The sequence below is a fragment of the Myodes glareolus genome, chromosome 9, assembly GCF_982192425.1.
Source record: "Myodes glareolus chromosome 9, mMyoGla1.1, whole genome shotgun sequence".
NCBI classification, from domain to species: domain Eukaryota; kingdom Metazoa; phylum Chordata; class Mammalia; order Rodentia; family Cricetidae; genus Myodes; species Myodes glareolus.
In genome coordinates this window covers 24,784,488-24,797,445 of record NC_142034.1, presented here as the reverse complement: position 1 = coordinate 24,797,445, position 12,958 = coordinate 24,784,488, and the positions used below count along the sequence as shown (strand labels likewise).

The 12,958-nt window shown below is 52.8% G+C and overlaps 2 protein-coding genes and 2 non-coding genes across 6 annotated transcripts in view; all 4 read right to left on the bottom strand.

Annotated features, from left to right (window-relative positions):
- The window catches only part of Plxdc1 (plexin domain containing 1), a 54,669-nt gene extending 51,499 nt beyond the window's left edge, over positions 1-3,170 (bottom strand). The window contains exon 1 of the mRNA XM_048450851.3: positions 2,952-3,170. Coding sequence (XP_048306808.2) covers positions 2,952-3,030 — 79 coding nt within the window. The 5' untranslated portion in view covers positions 3,031-3,170. The remainder of the gene's footprint in view (positions 1-2,951) is intronic.
- A 1,738-nt stretch (positions 3,171-4,908) lies between these two features.
- Trnac-gca (transfer RNA cysteine (anticodon GCA)) lies at positions 4,909-4,980 on the bottom strand. The gene has a single exon. It is a non-coding gene; the product is annotated as a tRNA-Cys (tRNA).
- A 552-nt stretch (positions 4,981-5,532) lies between these two features.
- Trnac-gca (transfer RNA cysteine (anticodon GCA)) lies at positions 5,533-5,604 on the bottom strand. Its single transcript has one exon. It is a non-coding gene; the product is annotated as a tRNA-Cys (tRNA).
- Positions 5,605-6,245: 641 nt separating this feature from the next.
- Arl5c (ARF like GTPase 5C) lies at positions 6,246-12,409 on the bottom strand. Of its 3 annotated transcripts, XM_087910035.1 has the most exons (7): positions 12,265-12,390; positions 11,421-11,481; positions 10,357-10,525; positions 10,091-10,238; positions 9,303-9,386; positions 8,564-8,715; positions 6,246-6,943 (listed from the first exon to the last, which is right to left on the bottom strand). In XM_087910035.1, the coding sequence occupies exons 2-7, from the start codon at positions 11,449-11,451 to the stop codon at positions 6,895-6,897; spliced, it is 633 nt and encodes a 210-aa protein (XP_087766161.1). In that variant the 5' UTR covers positions 11,452-11,481; positions 12,265-12,390; the 3' UTR covers positions 6,246-6,894. The 3 variants fall into 3 exon arrangements, with proteins under 3 accessions (XP_087766161.1, XP_087766163.1, XP_087766162.1); XM_087910037.1 differs by lacking the exon at positions 10,357-10,525 and having other exon boundaries at positions 12,265-12,409; XM_087910036.1 differs by lacking the exon at positions 9,303-9,386.
- Positions 12,410-12,958: the final 549 nt, after the last annotated feature.

The following is a 12,958-nucleotide window of genomic DNA, read 5'->3' as shown; positions in this document are numbered from 1 at the left end:
TTGTGGAGTGGAGGCAACAAGATCAAAAGCGGAAAGTTATCCTCGGTGACATGGTGAGTTCAGAGTCAACCTGGGCTACACGACACCAGGTCTCAGAGTCCTGTTCTTTGCTTCACACAAGGTCCTCCCAGGCTTAACAAATCCCACTTCCTACTTATAAAGTCCCTCCTGCACAGACCCTGCCCCTCACCTCGCAGATTAGAAAGGTGGAAACATATACAAGGAAGAGGGAAACCAGGTGGCTGTGCAATGGGCAAACCACACACACACACACACACACACACACACACACACACACGACAATGACAATGATGACAACACCCAGAGGGGGACGAACCCTCTGCTTTCTGGTTACTCAGCAAGGGATCAGTCAGAAGCATCTACACACTCATTGTTCACCGGTTTCAAGTAGCAGGCTGGCCTCAAACTCACTACACAGCTCAGGATGACCTTGAACTTCCGATCATTCTGGTCATTCTTCCTCCAAGTGGCCTTGCTCTCAGTGTGGCCCGCCGTGCCCAGCTTTCTCACACACATTGATTAAGTAGGTTTCCACACAAGCTGTGTTGAGGGGATGGAGGAGTTCTCAGTGCCAGGCAGGCGTGATCCTGAGCCCAAACCTTTCAGACTTCTTCCCATAGAGCAGCAGCGAATCAGGTTAGAGAGGGAGGTTGCTGCGTTGACCCTGCTGGCAGGGTAGGTCTCTCTGAAGAGGGGGTCCTGGAGCTGATGGGAAGCTGCCATTGCGTCACAGTATACTAGTTTATTGGGAGGTCCCTGGTGGGCAAGGAGGAAGCTAGAGGCAGATTATGGCTAGAGAGGTCATGAGACTTCCCTTCGGTCTAGAGACAGGCAGTCTTGACTCAGGGAATAGGACGCTTTCAGGGGCCTTGCTGTGTTTGGAAATGGTTGCCTTCTGTGTATGTCCTGGGTGTCTCTGGTTCCCCTGGGACCAGAACTTCAGGGTCCACTCCTCAGATGGCTCTGAGGCCGTCTCCCTGTCTGTCATCTGTTTGTCTGTCTTCCTGCCTTCTACTGACTTCTGGTCTCCCTGTCATTAGACTCCTACTTCAGGTCACTGGTGTCTCTGTTCCCACTCTAAGGATGGATGTGGGGACAAGGCTCTAGGGATGACGAGCCCTTGTTGCTGCCAGGCCTGCCAGCCCTGATGGGGACACCATTGCCTCTGCTGGGGCTGGGCCTCCTTGGAGCCCCTCTATGCTGCACTCACTGGCCACAGTGACTCTACCATACAGAACAAGCAGTCTCCCTGATGGGACTGACTTCGGTCCCAGTCTTCCCCACTCGCACACATCCTCTGATGGCCTCTGCGAACCCCACCACCACCACCACCGAGCCCAGCTGAAGCCAGAGGAGTCACCAGTCACCCAGATGGCTTTTTCCAGCTTTCTCAGGTCTAACCTCAGTCTTGCTTTCCACATATATAGTCCACACCTCGTCTCCCAGACGAATCTCAACGCGGAAAAAGCAGAGTAGTCTGTACTTACACAGGTGACACATGTCCTGGACCCCTGATGCAGCCAACTCCCCTTCATCAGCCCTTGCCATGGCCCAAACCCCTCACCAACCCAGCCATGTCTGAGCTTGGAAAACACACCAGGTCACCATGGATCAAACCCCTCACCAACCCAGCCATGTCTGAGCTCAGAAAACCCCAGGTCGCCATGGCCCAAACCCCTCACCAACCCAGCCATGTCTGAGCCCAGAAAACACACCAGGCTAAGGCTGACGAGAACTCAAGAATCCACCCTCCCAGTACCTTCCTATTTTCCATTTTAAAGCAAATCATCAGTTGCCTGTCCATGTTTGGGAGGGAAGAATATCATGAAAAGCGGAAAGACCTTTCATTGTCACTTCCAAAAGCTGAAGATTTTGCCAGTAACCTCATTTTATAAATCAAGAAACGGGCCCAGAGAAGGGGAGTAACTTGCCCAAGGTCACACAGCAAGTGAGACAGCAGAACGAGAAGCCAAGTGTCCAGCCACCTTCTGTAGGGCCTGCCTGAACACTCATGGCTCCATACCAGTCTCTGAACACGTGATTCTCTGCCCTCTGCCCCCACTACCATCATTCCCACCCCCACCCCCCGTACCATCTCATTCCAACAGAGATTCATTTGACAACATATTGTGATCATTAAAGTCACACGGTTAGGGCCAAAGCTGACACAACAGCCACTAGCTACACCCCATGAACTATCCCTTCCCTGACCCCCAAATGAGGGCCACCCAATTCTCTATTCCCAGTCCCAGAGGAAGTCTGTGTGCAGAACCTAAATTATGTACTGAAAAATGGCCTTTCTTGATAACATGAGGGATTCAAGATAGATCTCCGAAAGCATCTCCAAGTGGAAGAAAGGGCTTGACAAACTGGTCTAGGGGAAAGAGGAGTGTGCAGAATGGAAGCTCCTCCCCCATTTCCCCCCTTCCAGCCCCCACCTCCACTCCCGACGCAGTCAGGGCAACTAAGAGCCAAGCAGAACCAAACAGGAGGAGACCCTTGACTCTGGGAGGTTCGTGAACCGCAAGCTGCTTTTTCCTGGGGCCCCTGCCTCTCCACCAGTGCGCAATAGGTAGGGGAAGCAAGTTAGACGACCACGCTGGTGCCCAGAGAGAAAGGCTGGGCTAGAGTGTCCCCATCCTCCGGCGGCTTCCACGCAGTCTTCAAGGCCAACTGGGACCCAGCCTAGTGCAGCTAGGGTGGCAACAGGAAGGAGCATGGAAATGCAACCGCTTCCCTGGAATAATCGCGGTCCCTATGACTCTTTGGGGGACCCCCAGCTGGGTTCCTCCACGTCGTTCCGACAGAAGCGCACCCTTTGTGCGCACACAGGGAAAGTAGGGTCCCTATCTCCCTGTCCTCCGGCCTCCCGCGGACGATACCCCGCGTCGTGCTGGTGAGTCTGCACCTGCCCTGCCCGCGCGCCCTACCTGCGGGTGTTGCGGGACTGAGCGCGCGCGCGACCCCGCGGAGCAGCAGCAGTTGCAGCAGCCAGAGCTGAGCCCGCATGGTGGGCGCGGACGGCCTCAGGGTCCCCGCGGTGGCGGCCGAAGAGGAAGCGACCCCGGGCTGGGCGAGTGGGGAGCAGGAGCGGAGCTAGCACGGCGAGCAAAGCGCGGCGTTGCGGCCTCGGGGAGCGCGGGCGGGAGAGCCTGGAGGGCGGGGCGCGACGCCGGGGTCCCCGCCTCCCGTAGCTCCGCGCCGCGCCCCGCCGGACCCGGGACCGCGCCGAGATACCTCTGGTCACCGAGAGAACGCGACTAGCCCAGAAGACCAGGGGAAAGGCCGAAGTGGAGGACCCCAGGAAGCGCCCCTACTTGGGCCGTTGGCTCCTGCCACTCATCCCCGGGGCATGTGACTTTCTGAGCTGGTTCTTAGACTTCTGTGGCTTCCTGGTGTTCTGCTTAAGCGTAGACACCGAGCCCCCCAACTTCTGCCCCAGGAGGGGCGCGACTTGCATCCCCCATTTCACTGCTTCACACCCCATCTCCAACACGTGCTCTCCTCCGACCCCCATCCCGGTAGGACATGTAGGTGCAGGAATCTGGCACATTTCCACTCTGGAGCAGCTCGGATGCCCCCTCCCCAAGAAGGTCAGGCCCAATCAAAGCTAGACCCCAGCGCCTGGAAGTGGAGCCCACTGCCACCAACCGTACTCTGGGAATAGGGCACCTTTTTTTTTTTTTTCCCCTTCCAGGAGAGAATAAAAATACCCGCAATTTAGGAGATTTGATAGACGGCATAGAACCAGGTCAAGGCGCAAAGGTGCCTGTGACCTACTTTGTGTGAAGGCGAGTAACTGGAGCCTAGAGAGTGGAGAAGACTGAGGGGCCCTGACTTCCTCCGTGCTGGTGACCCGAAGAGTGCGGAAGGAACGGGTGCAGAGGCTGCTTCATGGGGGCACATCCTGAGAAGGAGGGTGCTGGGGGGACAGGATAAGTAGCGTGTGGTCTTGAGTAGGTGGGTAGCCTGACACGGAGGCCGAAGGAAGGACCCGAGGAAGGAAATGAAAACTAAATTCCCTCTCCTCTTCCAGGATACAATTCCACTCCCTTGCTGTTCCAAGAGTCCAGAGACTGCTTCTCTCAGACCTTTGCGGAATACTAGGGACCAAGGCAAGCGCTGCAACAGAAGTTTTGGGTTGTTACTGCTGTTTTTTTTCAAGACAGGGAATCACGTTTTAGACCAGATTTGCCAACCTTCCTGTTTCTGATTACTGAAAGGATTACTGGCGTGAGCCCCCACCAAGCGGACCACTGAATCCCTAATCCTAACCTGAAGAATCCCTAAATCCTAACCTGAATTCTCCCTTGACAGCCTGGGGCGGGGGACGGGGAGAACAGGATTGGCTGTGTTTTCCAGCTGCGGCCTCCTACCGCCACCCAGTGGACTTGTGATGAGCCACCGGGTTGGCGTTTCGCAGCTCTCCCGACTCTTTCCGCCGGCGCAGGCGCCGTGGAGAGCCTCTAGAGCGTCCCATGATGGACCTCCAACCTCGGGGCTGGTGTCTTCGTGCACCGCCAGGCTTGGTGTCCGAGCTGCATTTTTATAAGGTCTTTTATTAGGGGTCAGGCAAAAGCAGCAACTTGGAAGTATTAGAAGAAATGTTTACAAGTTTCTAAACGCAAGCCTCTAGAACTTGGGCGTGCACCTGGAGCTCTCCTCAGAACACACATTTCTAGCCCCACCCCAGGCTATTTCACAGGAATCTTCATTTCTAGCATGGACCTAAAATGTTGCTGGTGATCACATCCTGAAAGGCACCACCGCCGTCATTGCTTCCTGACTGTCTGGAAGTTGGCGAAGGAAACGTTACCATAAAAATACGTGGAGCGTAAGGAAGCCATCTAAATAAGTGTTTCATGTGTAAAAAGAAAAGCTTACAGCAGGGGGCACCCGGATTTGAACCGGGGACCTCTTGATCTGCAGTCAAATGCTCTACCACTGAGCTATACCCCCTCTGCCGGCAAGTGTGCGCCAGTAACTACTAAATGCGATTCCCGCGCAGGCGCAATAAAGTATCTCTAAAAGTAAGGGTAGATCGGGTTCGAAGTTCTCAAGAATTATAAGGAACTAACGTGCCGACTGCTTGCTTGAAAACAAAGTGTTTCCTGGCGCTCTGAGAGTCCTCCTGCCGGTCCGAGAAAACGTAGCCCGAAAGATATAGACGATCCCTGGCGACGGGGGAGCGCCTCTGGGCGGGGTCCCACTCTGCAGTTCCGCCACTATTTCTCCGTGTGCCCTCTCCCTCCTACACGTTCAGGCGACTTCTCCGGACCTTCTGCCTCCAACCTTAGCACGACCCTAGACACGCAGCTCTCTCTGAGGGACAGCCGTCGAGGTCACCGGCACCTGAGTGCACCCACCCACTCCACGATGTTCACGAGCGGCTGCCTCCGAGTAGCGGTCGGCCCACCGCGTCAGCAAAATGCGGGAGACTCGGGTAGTATCCCTTTCTAAAGTTTTAAGATACGTCAGCTTAGCAAAAGTATCACACAGCGAAGAGCTGTGAGGGGGCACCCGGATTTGAACCGGGGACCTCTTGATCTGCAGTCAAATGCTCTACCACTGAGCTATACCCCCAATGTGCTAGACATAGTTTATCCGAATGAATTTCTATGGAAAAGATTTTTTAGGTCCCTGCTGTATTTTTACAATATTTGTTATGTCAAGAATAACCTAATGAAAATATAAAGTATGACCGAAATGCCTAGAATTCACAAGGTTTTCTTTCATAACAACATCTCAGGGAAACTGCAAAATTAAAGATACTGGGTTCTGTGTTTCTCTGCCCAGGTTCCCTAGAGGTCCGGTGCCTGACTGGAAAAAGGACATGCTATCCTGTTTAGGTCCCTGAACGGCAGCATGGGCCTCCAATCCATCTTTAGCATCACCTCTAAAGGACAGTGGGGCCTTTTCCTCCCTCTGGGGTCCCCTTCTCAGTGGATCATTATCAAGCCTCTCATCACCTCTAACTCTAGGGCCTAGAGCCTCAGTCCTGGTTAGCGGGTACCAATGCCCTTCAACCTGGCCAACCATAGCCAAGTTCTCTAACCAAAAGGAGCAATGAAGAACCGGCTCCACAACCCCGTTTCCAAGGTGACTCCCCCCCCAGCCTCCCCCCCCCCCCCCCCCCCGCAAACCTTTAGGCAAAAAGGAAAAGCCAGTTTTAAGAACGGACGGAAATAAGAGGAGAGACGTTTCAACGGCACTTACTAAATACCTTCACTTTTAAAATTTTAATGCAATGTTTTTTTTTTAAAAAAAAATCATGACCCGAAGACAAATAAGTAGGTCCTGGAGAAAACTTTGACATTGGAGAGGAGGAAGGACTCACACTGGAAGAACACTGAGAGACTCCACGTGGTGACTTAGACCCCAAAAGCTGGGGTCTGAGTTAGCACCCCAGAGGGAGCAGAAAGGAGACAGGGATGGGAGAGCATCGATTCCTGCAGTGTGGAGGATTGCCTCTGTCTGGAAGGTTCTGTCCTCCCCGTCCTCCGCCAATCTATCTCACCACACCAGGCAACTTTTGGCCCGGTCCTGTTGGCTCCTTTGTCCAATGGATATGGCCCAATGTCAAAAATCTCTTGCTTTCTGGGCAGACAGAAGCTGAAGGCTGGGAGGGGGTCCCCCAACACACCCTGCAGGTTCCCCATGTCTCCTCACACCTTCAGTGATGGAGTGGGAGACAGTTTCATCTGTGGCTCTGTCTGTACCATCTTGAAGTCTTTGATCCAGCTCCTCAGTGACAAATGAGAGGCCAGAGGCAGTCTCTCTGTCCATAGCCAGACACCCCGCTTCCACTAGCAAATGGCCGGGTGTCTCACCGGTGCCAACCATGCTTCTTCTGGTAGGCCTCAGGCGGCAACTTCAGTTGGTTGTGGCCTGAGACTGCATCCACTGAAGTCCAGCTGGCAGCCTGCAGGGAGGAAGGGATGGCACAAAGGACCATCAGCATTTCCCAGAAGACCGTGGCTGGAAAGCTCCAACGGGACAGACTGAGAGGGTAGCCAAGGTCATGTTCAATCACTTAATGGTAGAAGGGAAGTGAACTGAATTCCAGAGCATAGCAGAACCATTGTGCTGGGGGCTGGGTTTCCTGGGGAGAAGTCCTACGAGGTTCACAGTCTAGCAGACGGGATGGATATTAAATGAATTCCCAAAAATAAGGAGTCAGAGGTCTATGGTAACTCTGAAGTTCCTCTGAGACAGCTCGGAGACTCACCTTCCTAAGCCCCTGAGTAGTGTCTCTGGGCAAGACTTCTGTGTCCTGTTTTGTCACTAGGGGCAGTAGCAGGGTGACCTCAAAGGCTTGGGAAGAGCCAAGCTCCTCATGAGGTGAAAAACACCTTCAGAGCAGAAGTGGAAACTTGGCGGTGTCTGTCATCACCCAGCTTAGCCTGGCCCAGGGAACAGTACATGGGGGCCCAGGGAACAGTACGTGGGGGCCCAGGGAATGGCACGTTGGGGCCCAGAGAGCAACACGTGGGGGCCCAGGGAGTACTGCGAATTAGACTGCAGATTGGAGAAGATGAGAGTCCCTAATGAGGTGAGAAACATATTGCCAGAAATTTGTGGTCCCTTGGGTTCACTTATTTAAAGTTTTCTTTTTTTCAAAAAAGTATCTAGACAGGGGAGATAAAAGGAAATATCCAGGCCTCATGGAAGACCATTTTGGGAAACTCCAGTCCTTCACACTCTGAGGTATTTGATCAAGGGTGTGTGCACACAGTTTTCCCCACCTAGCCCCAATCTTTCTTTCTGCTCTCCACCTTCTTGTGTCTCACTTGGTTTCTTTGATTTAATTTTTGTGGCGGGGACTTGGTACTTAGTCCGGTCTAGCCTTGCCCTCACTGGATAGTCGAGGATGACCTTGAACTTCTGATCCTCTTGCCTCTACTGCCCAAGTATTACAAGTATGCAATAAATAGTTCAGGGCTTCAGGCGTGTGCAGCTACATCGCCAGCCCCAAGGCAGGAAGTTTTGTCTGGTTCGTTCACCACCGTTTTGTTTGTTTGTTTTTTTTCTAATTCCCAGAACAGCACTTGGCACAAAGGCATTCAGAAAAGCCTAATGAAGAAACCATACCAGTCACTCCTGCAGAGCTGGGGAGAGGGAAGTATGACCCCCTCCTTTGACTAGTAAGAAACAGTCAGAGAGTCAGTGACTTCTGCCTTGAAGGCCGGTCCCCCGAAATCTTTCTACAGCTTCTCCCTCTTCACTGGGATCTTAGCTGTCTCTGACCACCAAGACAAAATCAGTTACCCAGGCCCTTCTGCCACTATATCCACTTCTCTGAAGAGTTTCTCAGTCCCTACCAGCCCTGTTGTTTGGGGGGGAGTCTTGGCGCTTACCATTAGAGCAAACCCTTGGAGCACAGGAACTCTGGAGGCTCCCAGGGCCTTAGTTATGGGCCTGTGTCCAGCTTACTGGGCCTGGAGTCAACTGTGGGCCAGATCCTGACTGGAAGGACAGGAGAGAGTTCCTGTAACCTGCTGCCCATTGGCTGGGCCAGGCCAGGGAAAGGTGGGGAACTGACCCTTCTCCGGTGAGGGCACAGCAGCCCTGGATATGCCACGGGTGGTCCTTGATGGCACTGAGTGTGAGGGACTGGGAGATCTCTGCTGTGCTCATGGAGTCTTTCACATCCTGCTTGTTGGCGAAGATCAGGACTGAGGCATCTTGAAGTGCCTGTGAGCAGAAGAGCCCCGCCCAGGTCAGCCAGCCAGTCAGCCAGCCAGACTCAAGAGTCCTCTGGGAACCCTGCCCAACTGTCTTAGCAAGAGAGACCCATGGCCCAGTGAGACAGAGGTGGAGACCCACCCGGACATTAGCAACCCCAACCCCATCAGATGTTGCTGCAGCTCCTGGGATGTCTCCTGACTGTTTTCAGGGTGGTTACGAGAACCTCAGACATTGTTTTGTTATTGTTGTTGCTTACAAAACAGAATCTTACTCTGTAGCCCAGGCTGGCCTGGAACTCTATGTGAAGCCCAGGCTGGCTTCAACCTCATAGCCATCAGCCTCAGCTGTCCAGGTTGCATGTAAGAGCCACCGCCCCCATCTAATGGTCCTCCCTATTGGTAGAAGTGAGACAACTTATTAGAAACCAAGCCACCTGCTCCGAATTTCACAGGGAGTGAGTGATGAGCTTAGTCTTTGAGCCAGCAACTCTGGCTTCTGGGCTCCGTCGTTCTGAGGGCACTGACCAGACCCTTTATCTAACCTGAGAGCACACAGCTAGTCTTACAGGTGGCTTCCCAGTTCAGGGGGATTACCTCATGGGCCAGCATCTTATACAGCTCCTCCCGGGTGGTCAGCAGCCGATTCCGGTCTGTACTGTCGATCACAAGGATGACAAACTGCCCAACAGGAGCGAGATGTGAGCTGCAAGCTTTCTCTTAGGTGAACATGCTTCCTATCAATGGTTAGGCCTCTGCCCTACCCAAGTACCAGTCCCACAGGAAAGGAACTGTGTAGCCTGCCATTTGCACCAGGCTGGACCCATTTTAATCACTTTATATTTTGTTCTTTGGAGACAAGATCTTGGTATGCAACCCAAGGCAGTCTGGAACCTGTCTTTGTCCCCTCAGTGTTGGGATTCTAGGCATAGACCCCCCCACACTCATTTTAGGATTTGAAAATCTTTCTCATATATATTGACTTTTCAAGACACAATTTCTCTGTATAGCTTTGGAGCCCATCCTGGAACTCGCTCTGTAGACCAGGCCGGCCTCGAACTCACAGAGATTTGCCTGCCCCTGCCTCCTGAGTGCTGGGATCAAAGGTACACGCCGCCAACGCCCTTCTCTCTTTTATATTTTTATTTACATATTTAAATTTTTTTTTTAATGGTTTTGATCTTTAGGATTCAGAAATCTTTACGAATGCTATGCAGTTAAATATCTGACACATTGTTTATTGTACCCTTTCAGCCCAGTTCAAGTGGCCATTAGTCAATCACATCCCAGGTGGTAGAAGCTGGGCTCAGAGAGTATGGTAAGGGACTAGCGAGCTGATTAATGCAGTCACCTCTTGGACGTCCCAGACCTGGTTTCCTCCTCACCTCTGTACTGGAGTAGTAAGTGTCCCAGGAGGAGCGCAGAACCTCCTGGCCCCCTAAGTCCCACATGAGGAAGCGGGTCTTCTGAAGAACAATTTCTTCCACGTTGCTCCCAATGGTGGAACATGTGTGAACCACCTCATTGGTCAAGCTAGAGAGCAAAAGAAGGTTCTGAGGTCTCGGCCCAGCTCTAGGCATTGCCCCTCTCTACTCCCAGAGCAGCTGAGTTCAATTCAGAACAACTCAGCCCCAGGCAACCAAGCCCTCACCAGCCAAAGTCCTGTGACTGGTGTACGAAAAGATGTGAGTTGGTCCAAGTGTGGCCTGGCCTGTGACCCCAGAGAACAATCTTAGAGGCTTCTGATCTGTGGACCACACTGGAATTGTGGGAGTTGTGAAGAACCATGTAGATCTGAGTGAGGACCATCAGACACTTTACTGGTTTAAAGGCGAAAAAAAAATACAAAAAAAAATTTTGTGTTTGTTTTCATTTTGTTTTTCCCCCATGGGGTTGTTTTTCTATTTTTTCTTTTCTTTCCTTTTCTTTTTTAACGGTCGTATCTCATTGTATGACCTCAAATATGAGATGCTCCTGTCTTAACCTCCAGAGGGCCGTGATTGTAGGCAAGGAGAACTATGTCTGGTTTACACGTGTTTTCTGAAAGTTATAAGGAAGAAGTTTGGGAGTGAGGACTTCGTATTGTTTGAATTTTTCTTTTCTAATTTAACGGTGTCAGAATTCTAGGCAAGCACTCCCCTATGCACCATTGACCAACACCGCCAGACCTTTCTTTTTTAGACATTAATTAATTAATTAATTAATTAATATACTACTTTCTCAGAGAAGCAAAAATCAGGAGAGATTCCATCCTGAGCAAAGGCCTGGGAAAGCGCGGGTGGGTGGTTGCGCAGCTTTTCCGATAGACCCTGAGCTGCAGAGCTTCGGGGGAGCTCACGGTCCGCCCAGGGATTTGAAGATGGGGACTCAGTTAACAATTAAGTGTAAGGTGCAAGGGTGAGAAGGAACCTGCCGCCAGGGGGAGCCAAAAGCAGCGAGGAGAGAGACCTCTTGGCATTCCAAACCTGCCAGGACTGAGGTGCGTGTGATCGGGACTGATTGCGGGAGGCGGTGGAACTGGGGGTCGCCCACAGCTTGCAGGATTCAAATCCAGGCCTACAGCCACTAAGTCAGAAAGGTCACACCAGCGTCCTCCCATCATTCTTCTTGTCTGCCTCTGCCCAGGAACCCAGGGAAGGGCTCTGGTCATTGGTCCAAATGACTATCAGTCTGGTGTGAGGCCCAGCCAGCTCTGTTCACCCTGACGTTACTTACAACTGGTAGAGAATGGTGGTCTTTCCTGCATTGTCCAGTCCCACGATGATGACTTTGTGCTCTGGAGGCATCCAGGAGAAGGGCAAGGTCAGAGCCAACCCCGACAACAATGGGCTTGGGTGTCCCCAGTAGGCTTCTTGTTCTCACCCTCCTCCCTGTCTGGGTGCCCTCTCCTCTCCCCGGCTCCACCCCTCTCCTGGCAATCTCCGAACCTAACCACTTTGATGTAGAACTCAGTATCTCAGTTTTCTGTGTCGTGTCGATCCGTCGTCTGTTCCCCGCCCCCCACCCCATCCCTAGGGTGCGCTGGGAAATGCGTCCCTGGCAGGATGGGGACCTTCCCCTCCCCACCTTCCCCTCCCCACCCCACCTTCTTCTCTAGGATGCGCTGGGAAACGCGTCCTCCGCGGACTAGGGACTATACCACTTCACTTGCCATCGGACCGGACCCCAGAACCTCTCCAGGAATGTGGAAGAGAGAGCTGACCCCATTCCATCTCCCTCCACATTTCTTGAAAGCGATTGTCTGAGGGTCCGAAGCACGGGGGCCTCTAAGTCACCAAGGCAGGAAACTGACTTATCCAGGTTGCGCTCAGCACAGTTGGGTGGTGGGGTAGGGGCAAGAAGCTCTCCCACCTTCATGCACTGAGCACACTGAAGGGCAGGGACAGGAAGGGTGCGAGGGGGAGAGCGGAGAGGAGGACATGGAGCATATGGGAGTGCACACAACGAACTCTAGAACCCAAAGTTCCCAGTCCTTCTTCCCCGATGACCCCCAGATCCCAAGAGCCCCAGAAGACAGTGGAATCAAAGAGGTCACTGGGCTGTCCGGTGCGCCCCTTACCCTGGCTCCCAAAGATTCGCATCAGTTTGGCTATCAACTGTCCCATGGCACTCCCGAAACTGGTGGTCTAGGGATGTGGGAGACTCAGTGGCCTCCCCGGCTGGTTGTAGCCTCGAGTGTTCAAAGCCCCGCCTGGGGGAGGGCCGGACTTGCTGCTCCTATCAGCTGGGGAAAACCCCAAGCGTCATCTCCCCCCCCCCCCACACACACACCCCACTCCCCGCCGCCCGATCTGGGAATCCCTCGGGACGCTGGCACCTCACCGGTGCTAAGGAATTAAGGGACGTCATCGTGAAGATCAGGAACTTGACCAGGATCATGAAAGTGCAAGGAAATTCCCAGAGTCCTCTTCACTCTGAGAAAACTGAGGAGTGTGGAGCATTTGCTCCAGAACGGCAAGTAAAAGAGTTAGCAACGTGCAAAGCACACGCCTACTCTTTCCCCAACAGCCACCGCCGGGCAAAACCCTCCAAGGGCGGTGCAACTTTCTGACATTGCGACATAGCGTCGTCATCTCCAAAGTTCCACACTGGAGAACCCTGCAACTGAGTTACAAAACAAACAAACAAACAAACAAACAAACAAAAACCCTCGTAATTTTAAAAAGAATTTTGTCTTGTTTTTCGAGACAGGGTTCCTCTGTGTGGCCCTGGCTATCCTGGAACTCGCTTTGTGCTTTGCAGACCAGACTAGA